This window comes from Mesoplodon mirus (assembly GCF_964341445.2).
Source record: "Mesoplodon mirus genome assembly, chromosome: 3".
Taxonomy (NCBI): Eukaryota; Metazoa; Chordata; class Mammalia; order Artiodactyla; family Ziphiidae; genus Mesoplodon; species Mesoplodon mirus.
Genome location: NC_138978.1, coordinates 18,706,457 through 18,728,386, shown reverse-complemented (window position 1 = coordinate 18,728,386; position 21,930 = coordinate 18,706,457). Strand labels below are relative to the sequence as shown.

At 50.9% G+C, this 21,930-nt stretch overlaps 1 protein-coding gene across 1 annotated transcript in view; it reads right to left on the bottom strand.

Annotated features, from left to right (window-relative positions):
* Positions 1–20,781, bottom strand: part of VWA5B1 (von Willebrand factor A domain containing 5B1) — a gene marked incomplete at both ends in the record, with an annotated part of 39,976 nt that extends 19,195 nt beyond the window's left edge. Inside the window, 10 exons of the mRNA XM_082612882.1 lie at positions 980–1,094; positions 1,547–1,749; positions 3,636–3,746; positions 7,824–8,000; positions 11,600–11,724; positions 12,358–12,489; positions 13,457–13,602; positions 17,124–17,343; positions 18,642–18,794; positions 20,643–20,781. Of these exons, the coding sequence (XP_082469008.1) occupies positions 980–1,094; positions 1,547–1,749; positions 3,636–3,746; positions 7,824–8,000; positions 11,600–11,724; positions 12,358–12,489; positions 13,457–13,602; positions 17,124–17,343; positions 18,642–18,794; positions 20,643–20,781 (1,521 nt within the window). The remainder of the gene's footprint in view (positions 1–979; positions 1,095–1,546; positions 1,750–3,635; positions 3,747–7,823; positions 8,001–11,599; positions 11,725–12,357; positions 12,490–13,456; positions 13,603–17,123; positions 17,344–18,641; positions 18,795–20,642) is intronic.
* Positions 20,782–21,930: the final 1,149 nt, after the last annotated feature.

Below are 21,930 nucleotides of genomic sequence, written 5' to 3'. Positions count from 1 at the left end.
TAGCACTTAGACAGTGGTTTAACATCCCCTAGGATGATTTCCTCAAATGTACTGCAAAGCTGGAGAAAAATGATTTGAGGATTGTGGCAACCATAGAGGTGCACTCTCAAATTTCCCTTCGAGAAAGACTGTGTTCTTTTGCTGCAAGGAATGCAGTTAGATGACAGTTTCCATGTGCAGTGCCTCAGCTTTCAAACCAAGTTCACACCTCTCCCTGGAAGCCCCCAGGCAACAAATGAGCATGGCAGGGATATCCGTGCCTGGTCTTTCCACCCAACAGAGACAACCTAATGGGCATTTCTTGCTCCAGAGATCCCTGGTGGGTTGGTTGAGACCCTGTCAGACCTGCACTGCAGTCTGAGGCTCTCCCTGACCAATCCTGCTTCCCTCCTTCCCTTTCACAAGTGTTGCATCTGCACGTGGACTAAAAAGTTTTCCCTCCTGTTTCCTCCTCTTTTCCCTTCTACAGATTTTATCCCTCAAGAAAACTTTGCACTCTTAACTTCCGCTCTGTTTCTTGTTCCTGAAAAATCTGGACTGACACAGTGATTTTCTAAGTGTTGGATTATTTGTGCCAATTATGCAAGACATGGAGAGAAGACTATAACTGCCTTGATTTCTGGGTCCTTTAGATTCTTCTGAGCCATCATTTGTCATCATCAGGAACATGGCCAGAAATGACCCCAAGCGCAACTCCTATCCATAGAGGCAATGACTCCTTTGGGAACCCCAATCCTGCCCAGCCAGTGGATGGAACATATGAGCCAGTGGCTGGAGACCAGGGCATCTAGTGTCCTATACTAGCTCCAGGAAATGTCCACTCTGTGGCCTCCAACTCTGATTTCCACTGGGGTGCAGTGTAGCCTAGTGGAGTGCTCAGGCTTGGGGTGAAATCCCAGCTCCACCACTGAGTTGCTGTGTGACCAGTGTGGGCCTCTGAGGTCCCAGCACCAGAAGAGATGGAGGCCCTTCTGCCTACCTTGGGTTGCAGCCGCTCCCCCTCCACCAGGAACTCAGCACTGCCCTTGGACACAGTTGCCAACCCTTTCACCAGTCTGTGGCAGACGTTGGGTCCAATTCCAAAGCTATAGCACCTGGAAGAGGGGGACAAGAGAGGCTGCTACTTCCCATCCTCTCTGCCATTTTTGTCCCCTGATGGGGAAAGGGGTGGATCATGATCCAGCAGAGCTATCTCAGAGCTGGCCCCAGCTTCAGGTAGAGGGTGAGGGCGAAGAAAGAGGGCCATCAGTGGGCACTCACATTCACACATGGACAGCCCATCACCTCCCACCCCAGCACAGAGTCAAAGCAGGTAGGACTTCCTCTGCCTAGACTGCTCTCTGAGACCTGGATGCAGAGGTGTGGGCATCTTATCCCTCCTGAACCACTGTGGGGAAAAGGCAAACTTTGAATTTGGCCACACCATCCTGGAAACAAAGCTCTGTAGGAATTGTGGGTCCCCTCTTCTCCTCCTGGCATTTTCCACGTTGCCCCAGTTCTGACATCCCCAGCCCAGGGCAGCCCTAAACCTTCAGCCTGTGCCCACCTGGTGGAGAAGGCATGATTTCGCACCAGCTCCAGCACCTTCCCGGTATTGTTGACGGCACCATCTGTGATGAGGAAGAGGAGCCTTGGGTGGCCTCGGAGCACTGGCTGCCGGATGATCCACTTGAGCGGGGAGAGAATGTTGGTGCCACCCATGTCCGCTTGCATTCTCTGGATGTTGTCACAGGCCTTGGCCAAACTCTCCTGCAGAGAAGGGTCGTGGGCAGGGAGATCGTCCCCAGGGTCATTATATGGTGTGGAGACTCTAAGCCCCTTGGAGGATGAATCCTTTGTTTCCCTGGATCTTAGTTCAGCCTCACTGGAGCGGACTCATGTTCCCAGTTTCATCTCTGCCCCACGCCCAGGAAGAATAGGTGGCCACTTTTCGGTGTGAGTCTGCCCAATAACACCACCTACCAACGCCCCAAATGCCACCATTCATGATGTATTAACCTACTGTTGTCCTTTCTTTGTTCCTCTTTAAAAATAAAAACACCCCTGGAAAAGGTAGCGCATCAAGCCCTAACTGCCCAGCACAAATGAGGTTTCCTTTTCTGGTGAGTGAGGCAGGAGGTATGGTGGAAAGACCACTAGACTAGAAATCTTAAGACTTGAGTCCTGGCCTGACTGTTGCACTAAATCCCTATGATACTCTGAGGAAACCATTTCCCCAATCTGGGTTTCAGATTTCCTCCCTCCTGGACCAACACTGTGAGACTCAACTGGCCAAGGATTCCTGCCACTGGATGGATGTCACTGTAGCAAGGACAGATTCTCACTGGATATCAGATGTTTTCCTGCTCCTGACTCAGGAAGATGCTCTTCCAACATCCACACTTAGAGTAATGGAATATAACAAAAGTCTTAAAAAAATGTATATGTACCTTTGGAACCAGCAAGACGAGGCATTTATTCCAAGCAAATCATTAAGGATGTATGCAAAGTATTTGCTGCAAAGATAACTAAATAGAAAAAAATGGAGACAACTTAAATGCCCACCTGTAGCGGTTTAGTTAAATAAGTCGCAGCCTATCTGTGTAGTGAAATAGTAGGCAGCTATGGAAAATTATGTTGCAGATTAATACTTACTAGCATGGACATATGCTCATGATAGGCTGTTTTGTTAGAAAAATAGGTTACAGAAAGTATGGGAGGTCTAATCCTACCTTTACTGAAAATGTATGTAAATGCTTAGAGCAAGAAGGGATTTATACTAAGCTCTTAACAGTGGTTTTTCTTTTTTTCTGACTGATCATGGGAGATTTTCAAATTTTTCATTTTGATTATCTAGATTTAAAAATTGTGGGACAATCAATATATATTATTTCTGTATTTAAAAAACCGACAAATAAGTTATTTTTAATTGAAAAGTGGCTCCTATGCCCCTCTTTCCTCCCTTCCCACCCACCGTCTCTCTCTCTCTCCCTCCATCCCTCCCTCCCTTCCTTCCTTCCTGTTCCTAGACCTGGGTAAGATGTCCGCCACCCTCCCGCCTTTATTTTGGCTGTGCTTCATGGCTTGTGGGATCTCAGTTCCCCAACCAGGGATTGAACCTGGGCCACAACAGTGAAAGCCCAGAATCCTAACCACTAGGCCACCAGGGAACTCCCTAGGATGCTCCCATTTTAAACATCCTACTGGGGCCAAGGGTCCTCTTGTTACAAACTGTTACCTTGAGCCATATGAGTGCCCTTCTTAGTCCACTCGCCCACCTATTCACTCCTCTATCCCTTGCTATTCACTCCTTTAGCTCAACCTTGCATGAGTCTATCATTCGAATGAGATGGAGGCTTCAGTGAGTGGGAGGCCTAAGATATATCCTTTCCCTATCCCTTCCCTCTACCCGCTCCCAGTGTACATCCATACTTTGCCCCACATGATCTTTATTTTAAGGAGCGGGGAGGCCAGAAGACTGCCTACACGGAGATAGCCTCCCTTTGGTTCTCTGCTCCTGGCATCATCTAGGTTCTATATGTGTGAACAGGTTCTATGTGGGCAGGCCTCGGGGTTACCTCCTCTTTCCTTTTCCTTCCTTGCCTCTGTTTCTCACCACCTGACCCCTTCTGGTCCCAGGCATGCCCCCTCCTTACCTCACTGTAGGTCTGACTGGAAGGGAAGAGGGTCTTAAACGTGGATCCAAACCCAATGACGTTGAAGAGGCAGGCTGGCATGAGGCTCTTAAGAACCACCAGCATGGCATCCTGACAGGTAAGAAGGGAAGTTTTAGGACTCAGGAAGGAGTTCTTACCTTGGCCACCACACAGCATTGTTCTCATAGCAGCATGGAAGCATCCTCCAAGTGGGCCTTTCACCCTCTGTCTGCACCCAACATCACTTTCTCCCCCAGATAAAGAAATTCGCTGATGTTGACCAGAGGCTGAGCCAAAGCCATCATCATCAAACTCCTCCTCTGTGTAGCAAGTCCGATTTCTCAAAGCCATCCTATTACAGTTTTCCAGTTTTGTGTCACCTCCTACTGACCCTGAGCGGTGAGGAGAGCGGGGAGCGCGCACCCCCTTCCACCAAAACAAAATGGACGTCTAAGGGAGGCACGTGGCCTGGTCCAGGTCCCACTGGTGAGGAAGCAGCCTTCTGCTTCAAGGTCTGTGAGCATTAAAGAGTCTTAACCTATTTAACTGTGCAGCACCAGGAGACTTTGATCAAGGTATATTCTAAAAAATAATGACAAAGAGAGAAGGTGGAGGAGATGACAAGAGGGAAAATGATGATATTGATGATACTGATGATACAAGGCAATGATAAATGTCAAGCAATTGCTATATGCTAAGCACTTTGTATTCATTACCTCATTTAACCTCTATAACATGTACTATAGCATAGTGGTTAAGGAGATACACTTTTTTTTTTTTTTTTTTTTTTTTTTGCGGTACGCAGGCCTCTCACTGTTGTGGCCTCTCCCGTTGCGGAGCACAGGCTCCGGACGCGCAGGCTCAGCGGCCATGGCTCACGGGTCCAGCTGCTCCACGGCACGTGGGATCCTCCCGGACCAGGGCACGAACCCGTGTCCCCTGTATCGGCAGGCGGACTCTCAACCACTGCGCCACCAGGGAAGCCCAAGCAGATACACTTTGAAGTTAAACATATCTGGGTTTCAACCTCACCTTTGCTATTACTAACTTGACCTTGGGCTAGTTATATCACTCCTCGGAACCTCAGTGTGGCACACAGTAAACATTCAGTAAATGGTTATTATTACCAACCCCATGAGATACATATTAGTATCAATGCCTCTGTTTTACAGATAGGGAAACTGAAGCTGAGAGGGCTAAGGAATTGCACTGGATCATAAAACCTGAGAATAGGACTGAGGCTTTCAAAGCACAGCTCCGAGATCTTTATTTATGTTGGCTCTGCCTTGGCACAGGACTCAGGAATGAGTGGCTTTCCCTCATCCCTATAGAGTTTATTGATGGCACCCCAGGGACCTCAGCATGGCTTCAGAGAAACAAACTGTTATACTCCACAATCTTGAAGGAAACAGCAGCAAGTAGATCCTGACAACTTTTACACCATGTGGCCTTCCAGGCTCCGCAGCCCTGAAGCCCCTCTTCCATTCCCCTCTGTATATATTGACATTAATGTTCTGTCTGTCCCCTTTTGTTGCTTGTGTCAATATATTTGTTTTTCTGCAAAAGAAGTCAATATCTGTTTATTTTTTCATTAGTTACTGATGTGTATTGCTGCTAGGAGGAGACTCTGCTGATCCATACGGATTGTCTCTGCTCACACCTATTAGAATTTTAAAGCCATGTTTTTGGCAGCAAGTGGCAGCTGAAGAATGAGACCAGCTGCAGGAAATTAAATTGGCTGAACTTTCCCCTTTGGCATGGCTGTTTGGATTTCTATTCTCTCCTACCTCCCTAAGCCTAGTTTTTCCTAAAACTTCAACCTAATGAGCCACCTAATGACTCAAGCAACCCCTCAATGGCCTCATTGTCAGTGGGGAAAGGGATGTGTGGCCGGAGTAATTTCTGCGACTTTTTCTAAAAGGGACGTGTTTAGCATAATGGATTGTGCCAATGCAAAGCCATTTGTGAAAGGATGACCTCCAGCTCACTGAGCTGAACTGGAAAAGAAAGCAAGAGCGACTCCAAGGGGAAAGGGACTGAGACGTGAAGTAAGTTATTGTCAGAGAATTCTGACAATAGGTCTCTAGTTCAGGAGCTGGATTTCTACTCATAAACCAGCTCCATTTAACTGGTGGTAACTGCCTGGAACACCAAGGTGAGAAGGAGGTGGAGACTGAATCCAGGCTCAGCACTGAAAAAAAGTGTCATGGTCAATTATTGATGTCTGTCTGGGCTTGGAGGAGGGGAACAGAGGGATGTGTGACATATGTTTGCCTTCCCTGAATGAATCCTTCTTTCTTTTCTTACAGAAAGAATAAATGAAGCCAGAGTTGAGAATCAACTTGTCCAAAGCCACATAGTGAGTCAGTGGTAGAATGGACCCTGGAACCCAGGCATTGTTTTTCTCAGAGCCATGTAGCAGGAATGACAATCAGAGAAGAGAGGTTTTCTCAGTGGAAGAGTCTGTATAATTCCCTATTGGCAATGTAAGGAAAATGAGCCCTGAATTAAGATACAGAAGGTTCAGGTTCCCACACCAGCTCTGTGATGTTGGGAAGAACATTTAGCGTCCTGGGGACTGAGTTTCCTTACCTGGAAAATGGCAGGGAAAATGGATTAAATGCTCTCTGAGAGATGTTTTAGGTCTGTGATCCTATGATACGTTAGAGTAACTGAAGAGATGTCTTACAGATTGGTACAGCTGTGGCATGGAATATACATGGCCACACAGTCCTGGAGCATGCTTCAGCACTCCAGCACTGTGGACAGCTCCTCACTTCAATGCCTGCCTTTGATGGTGGGCAGGGATGGGGAAAAGGTACCAACCAGTCCTGCATCCCAATGTCAAGAGGCTCAAACAAGAACTTGGATCTCATATATGACTGCTCTGTCATACTTCAAGACCAAACCCAGTCATAGCAAGGCTTAGGAGATAGCTGCCATCACTGACCCCACTTAAGCCCATTCCTTCTGGCTCATTCTGTTGCTCCGGAAATAAGAGGGACAAGGTCGGGAGAGGGACAAAATTTCAGGTGACAGCAGAGCCCTCTCCTTGTTCTCTCATCCCTTGTTCTCTTGAACTATGATCCTTTACTCAGTTCAATAAACAGCAACCAAGGGCTTTTTACGCATAAACACAGAGCTAGACCCCATGGGGAGAGACAGATGAGAAAGATCTAGTCCTTTTCCTTAATGAGTGGATAATTCCAGAGGAGGAGACAGACATCTGCACAGCTAAAAATACAAGGAAGTGTTGGATAATGCCATAACTGTGGTGAATAATCTCCTCATGGAGATGGAATGCTTCTGGATGTGGGGGCAGGGTTTTATCACTCTTTCCCCTGAACTCCTTCAGAACCCTCCAAAGCATCAAGACCATGCTCCCAGGCAGGCTTGGTTAACAGGGCTATGCCCCTCACTTGACTGTGAGCTCCTTGAGGGCAGGAACTATGTTTACAAACTACCGTCTTTCCAGGAGGCCAAGCACAGGGCTTTGCACATATTAGGCATTTGAAAAAAAAAAAAAAAAGAATGAACCAAGTCATTTCTACTGGATTCTACACATCCCTTGGTGGCAGGGGCCATGTCCAATGAACCTCCAGTGTCACATGGTAGAAACGGTCAGACAGACAGATATGGGTTTAAGTTTAGACCATGATCTTGGGTACATTACTGAAACTCTCAGGATGGGTTTTCCTGTTTGGAAAATGGTGACAATTTGACAGACCTCCTAGGATTATTATCTGGATTAAACACCAAGCTGTGCATTCAGTGGCTGCACAGTATCTGACCCATAGTAGGCCCTCAGCAAATGTTCGTTCCCTTCCTTTTTTCTCTGTATCCCTCTCCACTTAGTACCTAGTGAGGTGTTTTAGCCAGAACAGGGACACAACAAAGGCGTGTAGAATGCCAAGGGAAGCTACTGATCACTTCATCCCTTGTAAACGGACAGCAGTTAACCTCTGCTCAGATCACTTCAGGGGTTTATTTTGGGAGCAAGTTGAGTTTGGGTGGGGTTTCTGTTTAAACTGACATACAAAAAAGTTGTTTGTGCTTTCTCTTAGCCATGGATAGTCATTTAAGGAACTGGTTCAGGTGTGGAAGGAGGGGTGCTTGGGACAGAAAGTGCTGAGAAGCTGGGTACCCTGGGACCCTAGATCCTGGGGGTAGGGGTCCTCTTAGAGGTACCTTGACTCGGTGGATGTTGGTCCCATTCATGCTGCCACTCCTGTCGATGAGGAAGATAAACTCGCCCTGGGTCTTTCTTAGGTTCGGCTGGACCGACTGGAGGTCAGGACAGAAGTTGAGCATGATGACCGAATGGTGGGGAATGTCCTTGTGGAGGCGTTTCCGGATGATTTCTGTCTGGAGGAGAAAGGGAAGCTCTCTCACCTGGGCGTTCAAGGGGTCCAGAGCTACTCCTGGGCGTCGTGCTGGCCCCCTATTACTCTCCGAGTCTTGTCAGGATCCCACTCAGCCTCTGTGTGAAAGACTTCCAGGTTGACCCTACCTGGCTCTTCTGCTAGACATTCACAGGTTGCAGCAACAGAAAGACCTAGGTTTGAATGCCAGCTCTGTCACCAGCCAGCTGTGTGATCTTGGGCAAGACCCTCCTCTGGGTCTGACTCTTCTTTGTGAAATGGGGCAAATAATGTCCATTTCTCAGGGTGGTCCTGAGGATGAACTGAGCTGGCATGCAAATGGGAAGGTCCTGGCACACAGGCAGGTCCTCAGTTGAATAGTGGTTTCTTTCCCTTTCACACCCAGGGGACAAGCCACGCTCTGGCTCGTTTTGGCTGTGAACTTGGCTTCTCTGGTTTACTGATTCTCTCCCACTGATAACTTCCTACTCATGCTTCAAATTTTACCTCTTTGGAAAACCTGCCCCCATCTTCCTGGTGGACTTAATTACTTAGTTTCCTCATCCGTGAAATGAGGACAAGAGTACATACCTCACTGAGTTGTATGGACTAAATGCAATGCCTGTGAGACGGCTTCCCAGCAGAGCAATTGTCTGCACAGCAACCAGCTACGCTCTTGCTGCTGCTGTTACTATTTGTCACGGGGACCCAGGCATTTCTCACACTGTGAGGTTTCGCTCATCTCTCTGTCTCCCCTCTAGCTTGGGGGCTACTTGAAGGCAGGTCATGCTTGAGTCTCTTGCACCTCCAGGGCTTAACACAGAGCTTGGTGCAGAGATGGGCTCAGTGAACATTAAAGGAAGGACAGCACCAGAGTTCTGCATCTTTTCATGTGTCCCCTTAGTTGGCCTTGTCACACCACTACTGGACTGTCCTTGACTCTCCGGTCACTTTGCACCGAATCTCATTTCCTCTCTCCTCACTCTGCCGCCCTCTCTCTCCACCCCTACTTTCTCTGTCTCTGTATCGGACTGTCTCTGCGTGTACATATCTCTCTTTGTCTATTTCTCAATTTCTCTCTATTTGGGTCCCTTCCTCAATTCAGTAGATGACGTCATCACCCGCTCAGGTGTTCAAACCAAAGACCTAAGAGTTGTCCTTGATTCCCCTCTTTTCCTCACCCCACGCATCCACTCCTTCAGCAGAGGGCTGCCTGTTCTGCAGCTAAAATACATTCTGAACATGTCCTCTTCTCTCTGTCTCCACTGCAATCACCCAAGCGCAGGACAGTACCATCTCTTGCCTGGATCTTTGCAATAGCTTCTTCCTGGCTTCATTCCTCTACTTTTATGTCCCCGTGGTCCCTTCTATAGAGAGCAGGCAGTGTGATCTTTCTTGTTACTCTCTTGCTTAAGCAATAGTTTCACCTCACACTTTGTACCAGGGCTCATGAAGCCCCCCTAAGGACTGACCCCTGCCTACCTGGCCACCTCATGTTTGCCCTGCATTTCAGCCATTCTGGGCATCTTTCTGTTTTCCAAACACATCACCATTATTCTGCTTCCAGTTCTTTGCATGTTCTTCCAATGCTTCACAACCCACCGGGTCTCACCTTCAGACAGATTTTCTCTAAACACCTGGCTAAACAGCAGCCAGTACTCATCACTCATTATCATATCGTCCTGTTTTGTGTTTCACAGTCCCCAGCCCTCACCTAAAGTGATCTTGCTCGTGCATTTGCTTCTTGTCTGTTTCCCTGCGCTAGAATCTAAGCGCCGCGAGGAAAGGATGTGTCATTCCCAGTGCTTTCTTCCTAGTGCCTAGAAGCTATTGGGCACTTAGTGTTTGTTGAATGAATAAATGAGAGGATGAATCTGTGTGGGTCTTTTTCTCTGCTGCTGACCTATGTGCATCAGTTTTTTTGTCTCTCTGTCTCTATTTGTCTCTGCTTCTCTCTGCATCTCCATCTCTCATACATAATGTCTCCCCCTGTGTCATTTGCCCCCTCTTTGCTAAATCGCAGTTTTTGACAGCTCGTCCCACTCATGCTTCCTGATTGACGCCTCTGGATGCCCTCCTCCCTCCCACCGGGAGCTCCTTTGCCAAAAGCCACTGCCCAGCCTGGCCCTTTTGACAACAGAGCCCAAGGCAGCAACAGCCACATCTAGTAGTGACAGGAGCCCGATTTTTGCCTCTCCGAGGCATGGAGTGGGGGTCCGCGCTCAGGATCCTCTGATGTCTCGAGCTCCCATTATCCAGTTACAATAAACTCATCACTTCTTAGCAGCTGTGGGTTGATGGCTGTCATCCCTGGAGCTCATGAGAATACAAGGTATTTGCATAACCAACCCAAGGTGGCAAATTAATTCTCATTTGCCTCAGTGGTCCCAGAGCTAATTGATTTAAGGCTTGGCCGGCAGGCCTGGGAGGCTCATTGCCGACACCCCTTGCCCACGTGCTGCAGTTCTCAGAGCTGAGTGGCACCCCCGGCATTCCCACTACCACTCTGAGAGCCTGTCTCCAGCCTCTTCTCCCAACTGACTCATCTGGGTGAGGGGGCACCTCTGGGAGGACAGGTGTTTCCAGTGGGGTCTCTAACGTGGGGATGGGCATTGAGCCACCTACATCTTCCCTTCACCATCTCCCCTACCCCCCACCAAGCACGGGCTTCCAGTGGGATCTCTACCAAAGGGAATGATGTCATCAGCTGTAAGTTATGTCATCAACTGTAAGTTATCTCCGCGTTCTTGTCTGTTCCTCTGCCAGTCAGGCCAGCAGGAACGGGGTGCCCTTACATCCAGCACAATTGCCCCACATGAGCAAGGCAAAGTCCTTAGCCTCTTTGTCACCAAAGCCAACTCCCTTTTCCCAGTTCACCAGTTATTTTGGGTGCTAAACCTCAGTTTTCTCATCTCAAAAGGGGAGACAATAAAAAGAAGTATCCCGCGATTCTTAAGCCCACCTTGGCACTCAGGACCCGGCTCCATGTGTAGGGTCACGAGCAGGAGGGAGACTGCGGGGGTGGCTTGTGGCTGTGGCTCAGCATCCTCTTACCCCCCTTCCCCACCCCCAGCCCCTTGCTGATGATGCCCTTATCCTTTCACTTCTTGGGACAGGGGCGGGCAGAGGGAAAGGATCTTTCTTGGGCTTTCCCTGCTCTGCCTTTATTCTTTACCTAATAGCAAGCAAGGATCCCAGAGGCAGGAAGAGCAAGAGACCCATTCAGCAGGTGGGAAAAGGGAGGCCCAGGAGTAGAGATGGAGCCGGGAGGGCACCCAGCTGTAGGGTCCTTGATGCCTCTTGGGGGTGGATTAGCCTGGAGGAGACCAAGGTTGTTTCTGCCACCAGCCTAGAATTTTGCCTGGCTTAGGCACCTTGGTGACACTAGGAGCAGGTGACCTGGCAGGAGGCAGGAGGGCAGTGCCAGGGTGACTGCCGCATCTGGACATCCACTTTCCCTCTGCCACCAGCTTGCTGTGTGACCTCGGGCAAGCCACACCCACCCCCAACCTCAGGTTCAGGCTCCTCATTGGTCCAGCCAAGACCAAGTCCCCAGTGCCACCCCGGTTCTGCCACCACTGATGTTGCTTCAGTCACCCTCACCTTTCGCTCTGCACTGCTGTCCTTCTTCATCCCTTTAATGAAATCTGTTCTTCCCTTCAAGTGCTGGTCAAACTCTCCCAGGGTCATGTCCCCTTTCTCCATCAGGACATGTGGCATGTAGGGCTCTGCAGAGATGAGATCAACTCTTGGCACTTGCCCGAGGGTGAGGGTGATGCTGGGGGCCTCGGTGGAGTGGAAGATCTTCACAGTGCGGAGGACTCCCAGTTGGAAGAGGGGGGATGGGATCCCTGGCTGCTTGAGGCAGTGTGGGACCCTGAGAAGACTCCTTAGCTGGGAGGCAGGAGAGCCTAGTGGCTGTGGGTGATTCACTGCCCCTCCCTGGGCCTCAGTTTACCCATCTGTAAAATGGGAGTGATTCTGGGCTCTGATCTTTTTGCATCTAAACATTCGATGAATTCTTAAAGAGACAAAAGAGTTGCTCCCTGACAGTTCAGAGCTGCCAGGGGCTCATGGAGCTTAGGGTTTCAAAGATCTCTGCTCAGCTGGCCTGGGGGCAAAGTGCACCACTGGGTGGATGAGACCCTGGGGTCTCAGGAGCTAGAATGGGGCAGGAGACACTCAATTCTTCCAGTTAGCGCTAAGTTTCCCAGGAGGCAGGTAGTTGGTCTCCTCTCCTCTGTCACGCGCCCCTACCCTCTCACTGGCCACTGGGTGGGGGGCCACGTGTCTATGCCCCATAGGATCAGCACCTCCTCCCTCCCACAGGCATCCTGGGGTCCCTGCCTGGTGCACAGTACCGCTGGGGTGGATGAGGATCTCCACGGGCCGGTCGAAGGTGTGCCTGTTGGCCAGGGTGATAATGATACTCTTGGCGGAGCATGCAGACGGGGCGGCGTCGGCTCGGATCTCGTGGGTGGGACTCTCCACCCCTGAGTGGCACAGAAAGTGGGATAGGCTCAGGAGTCCCCGGAGGGAGAGGGGCTTGGTGGGGGACCCTGAGACTCAGGCCAGAGATGACTGGCACTCCAGCCCCCTCAGGGGCTCCTGACCTGCTGTGTGAAACCATGGACAGACCTTCTCAATTTCCCCGTCTGCAAAAGGGGGGCTTAGCTAGATGGGGTCTAATGGCCTTTCCTGCCCTGACCTCAGGATCCAGTGGGGGTCAAAGGAATGGCTTCCTCACAGGGCACAGAAAGACAGAAAGAGCTCCATGCTCCATCGGCGGGCACTCCATAAATGCCTCTTGTGTTGGGATGTCCTGTTGCTCTGGGAGAACCCTTGCTGACAAGAAACCACATCCTAGTGTCTCTTTACAACCTTGACTGGGTGGGGGAGGGGAACCATCAGAACAATGGTACCTGCCTCTGGCTGCTTGTTAGAATCGCCTGGGAACTTTTAAATGTTCCAATGCCCAAGACTCACCCCAGACCAATGTCATCAGAAGCTCTGGGTGGGGGGGAATCGCCTGGGAACTTTTAAATGTTCCAATGCCCAGGACTCACCCCAGACCAATGTCATCAGAAGCTCTGGGGTGGGGTCTAGGTGGTGGGATTTGGAAAGTTCCCCAGCTGATTCTGCCATGCAAGGGGAAGAGCAGGAAGCAGCTCTGTGGCTGTGGCTCCAGAAGAAGACCGAGGACCACGGACTTCGGATGGCCGTGTCCTTGTGGGCATTTCCCCAGGGAAATTGAGGTGAGGGTGGGGACAAACCTGTCCTTGGGAAAGACTCATCTTGGGCCGCATGCTGGGGAGCAGGAAACGGGGTGGGGGGCATGAGCTTCAGGCTGTCTTCCATCTGGGCTGGCCAGCTGTCCCTCCCTCCCCTTCCTTTCCCCACCCCGCCGTGGCCTCGAATCTTCTTTCCAGCCCCATCCGGGTCTAGGCAGCTCCCTCTCACCTGCGAGCAGGCAGGGCCCACGGATCTCCAGCTGGAAGTTGAACTCGTATTCCATGGGGTTGGACACATCGGTGTCCAGGAGAGTCTCCAGGCTCAATTTGCTCCAGGAGTCCAGGGCCCGGGGGCCGAAGCAATGCTTGTCTTTGCTGGGAAGGGGGCCGAGAGGAGGAGGAGGCGGCCAGTCAGGGCTGAGGCAGGGGGCCAGCAAGAGAAGACATGGAGAAAACAGCAAGTCCCAGGCAGCCCTGGCACCCCTGCAGCCCCACCCAAAAAGGGGCTGAGGGGCTTCCTTCCACCCCAGATGCTGACAGCCCCACTCAGCCTGCCTGCAGGGAGAGCCTGGGTTCAGACGTAAGGTACCACTACCTACGATGGATGGGCCAGGCACCAGGCATGTGGGCTCACACTGTTCTCACCACGCCCCCAGAGGAGGGCCTCAGAGCCCTCATCTCCCGCCCCCCCCCCAACGTGGGGAAACTGAGGCTCAGCAAGATGAGGTCACTAGCCTAAGTTGCCACCCCTGGGACTCGGCAGAGTGTGCATCCCCACCCGGGTCTCTCTGGCTCGGCCGTGGAACATTTTACACTGTGTCACATCACTTCTGGAATACCTACTCTGTCTCTGCAAGCTGGGAACCTTTGCATAAAGCCACTTCTCTGAGTCTTGGTTTTCTCATCATTGAATGGGGATAATAATGACACAGCTGTCTTGAGCAAGCGCTTAGCAAAGTGTCACCTGCTGAACGCTCAAGTCTCTGGCCCCCTATCTTTGTCATCCCTCGCCCTGTCTCTGATCCTGCTCTATTTCCCTCCCCTCTGTGGTCATGCCTTCTGAGGTCTTTGATACAGGTTCTGAATATGCACATATTTTTGTAAAACACACCATGACTTTTGGTTGAAAAGAAAGCATTGTATTAGGAACCTCATTCAATTGCTCCCCTTTTCTTCACCCAACACTGTGTCTTTAAGCTCTGTCCAGGTGGCTGTCTGCAAAGCGAAGTCTTTGCTGCTGATGTGCTATGGCTTGGGGCCATCTGTTATATTGTACTTAGTTGTTCCTGCCTTCGCCTCCCTGTGTTCACAGATGCCAGCACCATGAATATCCTCATCCATGTGTTATTTTTGGATGTATAAAAGGATTTCTCTGGGATCCCTAGGTCAAAGGGCACACACCGAGTATTGCCCGAGATTGCTTTCCAGGGTGGCTGGGCCAGTTTCCACTTCCACAAGCAATGAACGAGAGTTTCCTTCTCTCATCCTCACGAACACTTGGTATTATCTATTTTTCTTATTTTTTCTCATGTCACTCTATCTAAGCAACTTTGAGGTTCATCAGAATTTGATGCAGGCATCTCCCAAGAGCATCTCTGTTAGCTCTGCCTGCTGGAACAGGCAGGAATTAGCTTATCAGGGCCACCTCAGGGGCACTGGGGACTCCTTGGCCTCTTGTTCCCTGATCCACCGAGGTCTTGAATGTCCCCAGGTCGGCTAGGTCCTGCCTCTCCCATGCACCTGGCTTGGCGCCTATGGCAGCATTTTCATAGATGACACACGAGCTGGTGTTCCCTGGCCTGAGACTGGCTGGTGCCACCAGCTTCTCTGTTGTACCAACAAGTGTCCTCACTCTAGATTTCGAGACCCTACACAGTCTGACTCTCCCACTTTGCTAGAGTCTTACTAGCCTTCCAGCTGCTCTTCCAACATACCAAGGCTGTTGCTGCCTCAGGGCCTTTGCACTTACTGCCCGCTCTGCCCCCCTGCCCCGAATGTTCTTCTTCCAGTATACTTCCACGGCCAGCCCCCTTCATTCAGATCAGGCCTCAAATGTTGCCTAAGACCTGTCTATTCTAGCGAAACTAGCACCCACCCCATCCTGTCCCCCTCTAGCCTTTGTAGCATCTATCTCCATAGAGTTCATCACCCAACATATGACATGTTTGTGGGCTTATTACTTTATTGTCCCTTAGAATGCTAGCCCCACGTGGGCAGGGACCTTGTCTGTCTAGTTTACTGCTGTATTCCCAGCACCCAAAACAGTACCTGCCCCATGGTAGGTGTTTAATTACTATTTGTGGTGTGGTTGAGGAGTGCCCTCTGGGCTGGCCCCACGTGGGAGACTAAAATAACCCCTCCCCGTCAGGTCACCTTGAGGTCAGCACTTTAACTGGTGGTGTCCAGGGGTTTGCTGTCACTGTCTTCTGTGTCCCAGTGGGCACGTGCTCCCAGCTGTCCCCATAGCCCAACCAGGGTATGTATGAAACTCCTAGATACATATGGTACATCTTCCCAGATTTCAACTTGGCTCAAAGATTCAGGCCCAAAGCTGGGGAGGGGGAGTTAAGTAGTTTAACTGGTAATTAATTCAAGTGTTATTTTTCTACCACAGTGGTGCTAATATACTGTGGAACAGATTTTTTTTTTTTAATGACATGAATTGAATGATAAGATACACGACTTCAGGGGCTTCCCTGGTGGCGCAGTGGTTGAGAGTCCGCCTGTCGATGCAGGGGACACGGGTTCGTGCCCCGGTCTGGGAGGATCCCACGTGTCGCGGAGCGGCTGGGCCCGTGAGCCGTGGCCGCTGGGCCTGCGCGTCCGGAGCCTGTGCTCCGCAACGGGAGAGGCCACAACAGTGAGAGGCCCGCGTACCGCAAAAAAAAAAAAAAAAAAAAAAAAAAAGATACACGACTTCAAAAGACATCTCCTGTATGCATCAGGCTACTTTAAAACTGGCATCCTCTCTCCCTGCAGAGGAAACGCTAGTCCCCCTGGGCTTATAGGTGGGAAAATGGGAGGAGCCCCGATCTCAGCTGCAGGTGCCTCAGGCTGTGACCCACCCCCTCTTCCCTCCTCCCCCACCGGGGGAGTACAGAGAAACTGTCCTGGAGTGTACCCTCCTGGCCTTGCTGAAAACCCTTTTTAATGATTTCTTGTTGCTTCGGGGAGAAATCCAAAGTCTGCCAGGGCCACCGGGTGTCCTGTATCTCTGCAGCCTCATCTCATGTCACCTGTCCTTCAATCCCCCTCGGTGGCCCTGTCCTTGCTGCCTCAGGGCCTTTGCCCCTGCTGTTCCCCCCTATAGGAACGCTTCTCTCTGTGCCTATATCCATCCCCCACCTGGCTCAGCCCTCAGCTGAAATACCACTCCTCAGAGAAGCCTGACCAGGCCCCCAGACCCCCCCACCTCCACCGTTGGGTCCCTCTTTTATACTCTTAGCCAATGAACGTCTCCTTTACTGAACTTTTCACATAATTAATTATGCATGCAAGTTCATAAACAGTTCACATTTGTTGTGTTATCTGTTGGATAATGATCTCTCCCACCAAGTTCCAAAAAGGCAAGGGACCGTGTGGGTTTCGTGTCCTCCGGGTCCCTAACACCCCCTCCCCAGTGTCTAGCACCTAGGTGCTCTGAAAATACCTGTTGAGTGCATTAAAGAAAAAAGCCTGGAAATTCTGATACCAAGCTGTCCAAATCCTAACACTTTGACCAGTACCAACACAGAGCATTTCAGGGAGATTCTTAAGTGCTCGGAATGTGAGCAGGGGAGGGACAATTACTGAGACGGGGGCAGCTACAGAGCTCAGCCTCACCTCCTATCCTTCCCACCCGCCCAACTCCCTGCTGCACCCGGGACTCTGGCCTTGTTTGGGCGGGGGCTCCTCACCCGTGGGTCTGTTGGTTGGAGGGGCCAGTGATCTCGGTACAGAACTGAGGCACGGTTGGGACGCAGACAGCAGGTAGCAGGACCCTCACAGCCCCGCTGGGCAGCGTCGGGAGCTCCGAGGAGGTGCTGACAAAGATGGTGACGTTCTCCATAGGGGCGATGGTCCCCAGGTTGACCACAAAGAGGATCCGCTCCAAATCCTCATCCAGAGCCACCTTTCCTGGTGTGCAGGAAGGAGGGACGATGCAGAATGTTTCCTAAGTGCCAGGCCTGGCGTCAGGGACTGTACATACATTCTCTCCCATCCCCTCTAAGCTTGCTGTGTGTTAGGTTAGAGCAGTTTGTTCTGCTGATGGGAAAACTGAGGCTCAGCGTGTGGGTGCAACTTGCTCAAGTTACTCAACAAATAACTAATTTATTGAACAAGGATCTGAACCTACGTGGGTCTGATGCCAGGCCTGTGTACTTTCCACTGTATCCTGTGGGGATTGGGAGACTGGGACCCACAAATCCCCAACAGAGGGTCACATCTCTATCCGCAGACTCTATGTCCCCCCGAGAATCATGTTGGAGCATTCCCCCCTCCCCCAGGATCCATGCTCTCTCCTTTCATCTGAAAGGCCATCCCTCATTCCTTCTTAGCCCATCCTACCCATCCATCCAACCCCTTCACAAAAACCTCCCTGGTCCCACCTGGATGGCTCTTTCCCTCCTCTGACATTATCTGGACCGCTTTTGGCATAGCCACTGTCAACTTCCTATCGTGGTCCCTACCGGGCATGTCCTAGCTATTCTTCCAGGCTGGGAGAAGTCCTAAAATCTTGGGGGAAACCCTGCATCTCACATCGTGAGTGTTCATTAAAAGATTCTTGAACATCTCAATGATCAGGTGAACAAACTTCACCTCCATCATAAATCCAATGGTAAGAATCTCATATCATATGATCCTTGGTCTGGACTCAAGCCTTGGCTCTGCCACTAACATGCTGTGTGACCTTGGGCCAGTCACTCACTCTCTCTGAGACTCAGTATCCTCAATAGCAGGCATCAGTAGCCATGCTGTGAGTACTTACTCTGTACCAGAGACTGTGATGAGTGTTCTGCATGCTGTTTGTTGAGATTTGGATGCATAGGATTATTAGTTACAGTTTACAAATGAGGCTTAATTTCTTATCTAAGCTTGCAAGCAACAGGATAGGCAGTTAAATCCTGGTGTGACTCATTCTACAATCTCTGAGCTTAAATGACATGCTCTTCTGTTTCTTAGAGATATCTTAACAATCCTTCTGTTGCCTCCTTTGAGCCTTACCACTCTTTCTAGGTGAGAACAGAAACAATTACCTCTATTTTCCAGATAGTAAGGTCAGGTTCAGAGAGGTTAATTATTGGCCTGAGGTCACACAGGATTCCTGACTCTTAGTGTAGTGCTCTCTCTACCCTATCCCATTGCTGCCCTTTCAGTCTGCCTGAGACTCCAGCCATACCCAGGCCCTGCCACAGCCTTTCTGGCCTTCTTACCTGTGAGAGTTGCAGCTCGGAGGCCAGTGGCATCTAAGTGGCCACCCTCCATCTTGGCTTTGTCCTTGATCTGTACTGTCACGACTCGGTCGGCAATGACTGCCTCAAAGCCGATCACCGTGGTGTACTCATCCAGTGGGTATACAAAGAGACCTGCCAGAGCAGGGCCCAGCATTGCGGGGTGCCCCAGACCCACGCTGCATGCCCCACCCCGGAGAAGGAACTGGAGCCTTTGGTCTGCCATTCGAGTGGATGGTACTCACTGCCACTTGGAGGACTCCAGAGAGAACTTGGGCTGGGGCCTCCTGGTTCTGGGGGCTGGGCAGGAGATGCACAGCAGCAGGCTCTGTGTCAGCTGCAGGGCAGCTGGAAAGGGACGGCTGCTCCCCTGTCCCAGCCAACTCTTACTCTGCTGGCCTGTGAGGCCGGTGTGACCAGGGCTTCTGATTTTTCAAGAGAGAGTGGAAATCTGGATTTTTTTGTGACCTGATGTGTGGAACTAATAAGACAGCTCTGTGTGGTGGTCCCATGCATGGCACCCAGGAGCTGGGGCTTTGGAGGAATAGGGCTGTGGTTCTTGTCCGGGCCCTGCCCCCTTCCCCAGTCTTGTGACCTTGGATAAAAACATTTAGCATCTCTACGCCTCGCAGTCCCATCTGTAAAATGGGAATAATAGGGTCAAACTCAGGGTCGTTATGAAAATGGAAAAAACAGCCACCACTTATTAAACTATATCCCCCATAGTGCGTGCCCTACGTCTTTATATCTCAGTGCTTCTCGAACTTGAAGAGCACATGAATCACCTGGGGGTCTGGTTAAAATGCAGATTCTGATTTAGTAGTTCTGGGACAGGGCCTGAGATTCTGCATTTCTAACCAGCTCTGGGTGATGCCAATGGCTGGGGTACCACACTCAGAGGATCAAGGTCGTATCTCATTTTATCTGCCCACTAACATGAGTGCAGCACAGTGCTGGGCCCATAGTGAACTTTCCACAAATCGCAGCTTCCCATCCCTCAGTTTCCGCATCTATAAAATGGGGGGACTGTTCTTTCTGCACATGGAAAGTCAAAGGACTGTCCCAGAGCTGTTCAGTAATTTAGTCCCTGGGTTCCTCGTGGGCCTCACTTTAAGCCACCCTCTATAGGTTTCCTTAAGCAGAGGAAAAGTATAGTTTGTTCTGCCCAGGAGATTTCCGCAGGAAGGAGACTTTCCCTTGCAGGTTTCTTTTGGGAATTGAAAGAGTTTCAGAAGCTCAGGTCAGGCTGGAGGGTGGTGCCCCAAGACATGAAGTTTGGGGGTTAGGAGGCCCCCATCACTGTGGATGAGAAGGGGTGCTATAACCATAACGAGCCTTTATGCAGAACCCTCCTGGCCAGCCTTCCCATAACTCCCTTCCTTACGTGCAAGGAAAGGAGTGTAATTTACAAGCGTCTCTTGCAGGGGAACGCCGGTCCACACTCCTGACTGCCTTGCGCTGATGACTCATATTTGCAGACTGTTTTCCATTCCACGCTGTCCTTCCTCATGTACTACCTCATCTGTTCCTCCTGCAAACCCTGGCGTCCAAACAGGTGCAGGAGCACCCTCATGTTGAGAAGGACAGTGGCTTCCCCAAGGCCACGGGGACGAGAGCCACACCTACGACTGGGAGTTGGGAGCTCCTGGCTTCCACTGAGTCTGGACGCCTCTCCTACTGTGAGGCTCACTGGGGAAAGTGGAGGACTGACTATCTGACACAGGTGGGCATGTCTTGTGAACATAAATAGGGCTGGGACAGTGGGCTGGGGCCGAGCCCCAACCTGGGTTCGAATCCTGACATGACTTGCTACCAGCTTTAAGACCTGCAGGGCAGAGTGGTATTTCTATTTCGCAGATGAGGAAACTGAGACTCAGAGAGGTGACATGACTTGTCCGGTGTTATTCAGCTAATACATGTCAGGATGGGGATTCTGCTTGGAGGAACAGGTGGTCCCAGGGAAGCGCCAACAGGGATCCTTACCCTGGAAGGGCTGGGCTTCCAGGTTGCCATAGGTGAGGGAGGCGGTGAGACCCAGGGCGTAACCACTGACAAAGGAGGTGATGTCAGATGAGGTGAGGGGCAGGGCTGCCCCTGTGATCTGGTTCAGCAGACCAGGCATCTTTGTGGCTACTCAGCCTTCAGGGCCTGCAAGAGACAGGAAGGCAGGAGGTGGGGAGAGACCCCCCTCCCTCCCCAACTCAGTTCTCCCACTTCAGCCCCCACAGGAAGTCAAAGCATTGTTCTCTTCACTTCCCCCAACTACTTCTCACTCAGTGACCCACGGTGACTCTTGACCACCCCTCAGAAGAGAAGGAGTGGTCATTCCATTTCTTTCCATTTCACAGTAGAGAGACTGAGGCCTAAAGACACGTGTCCTGCCCGGATTCACTCAGTGGGTGGGAGCACAGGCAGGGTTAGAGCCCAGGCAGGCTCGTGTCCACCCTGAGCTCCTCCATGGCCAGTGCTCTCCTAGCTCCGGATGGGAGTCCAGGGGCTCTGATCCCATCCCTTTGTCAGTCCTGTGATCTCTGAGCCTTAGATGCTTTCTCTGCAGAATGAGATGATTGGAATAGCTCAGCAAGCCCCTCCTTTGCTGACTTCAGTGAATCTACCCACTACAGTCAACACTTGGGGTGTAAGGGAAGTGAGAAACACCCACCTCTCCAAAGATACTAAAGTGAAAAGAGCCACCATCCCTCCAGGTGTGCAGACCAAAAGTCTGGGGGCCGTTCTCGGCACCTCTTTTTCCCACCCCCTCACCTAAGCTATTGCCAAAGATCATGATTTATCTCTGGGAAGACCCTGGCATCCTTCCATGCCTTTCCTCCTCTGTCACCAGCATCCCTGTCCCAGCCATCACCATCTCCACCTGGACCGCAGCTCCTAACTGGCCTCTTGAAGATATTCCTCCCCCCTCAACCCCGGAATCCATTCTCTACCCGGTGACCAGAGTGAACAGACCAACACACAAGTTGGACAGATGTCCATCACCCCCGCCACCTTCTCTCACCCACCAATGGTTTCCTATTTCTCCTAGAATAGAGACCAAAACCCTTTTAAAATTTTGGCCTAGGGCCCTGTGTGATCTGGCCCCGCCTGCCTCTCTAGCTGATCTGTTATCATGTTCCCAACCACACTTTGTGTGTCTCCCAGCTTCCATGCCATTCCTCAGATGTGTCCTGTGCTCTCTCCACCTTTGTACTTGCCACACTCTACCTGGAAGGCTCACCCCGTGACCCACTGTAAACTAGTGACCTCCTATTGTCCT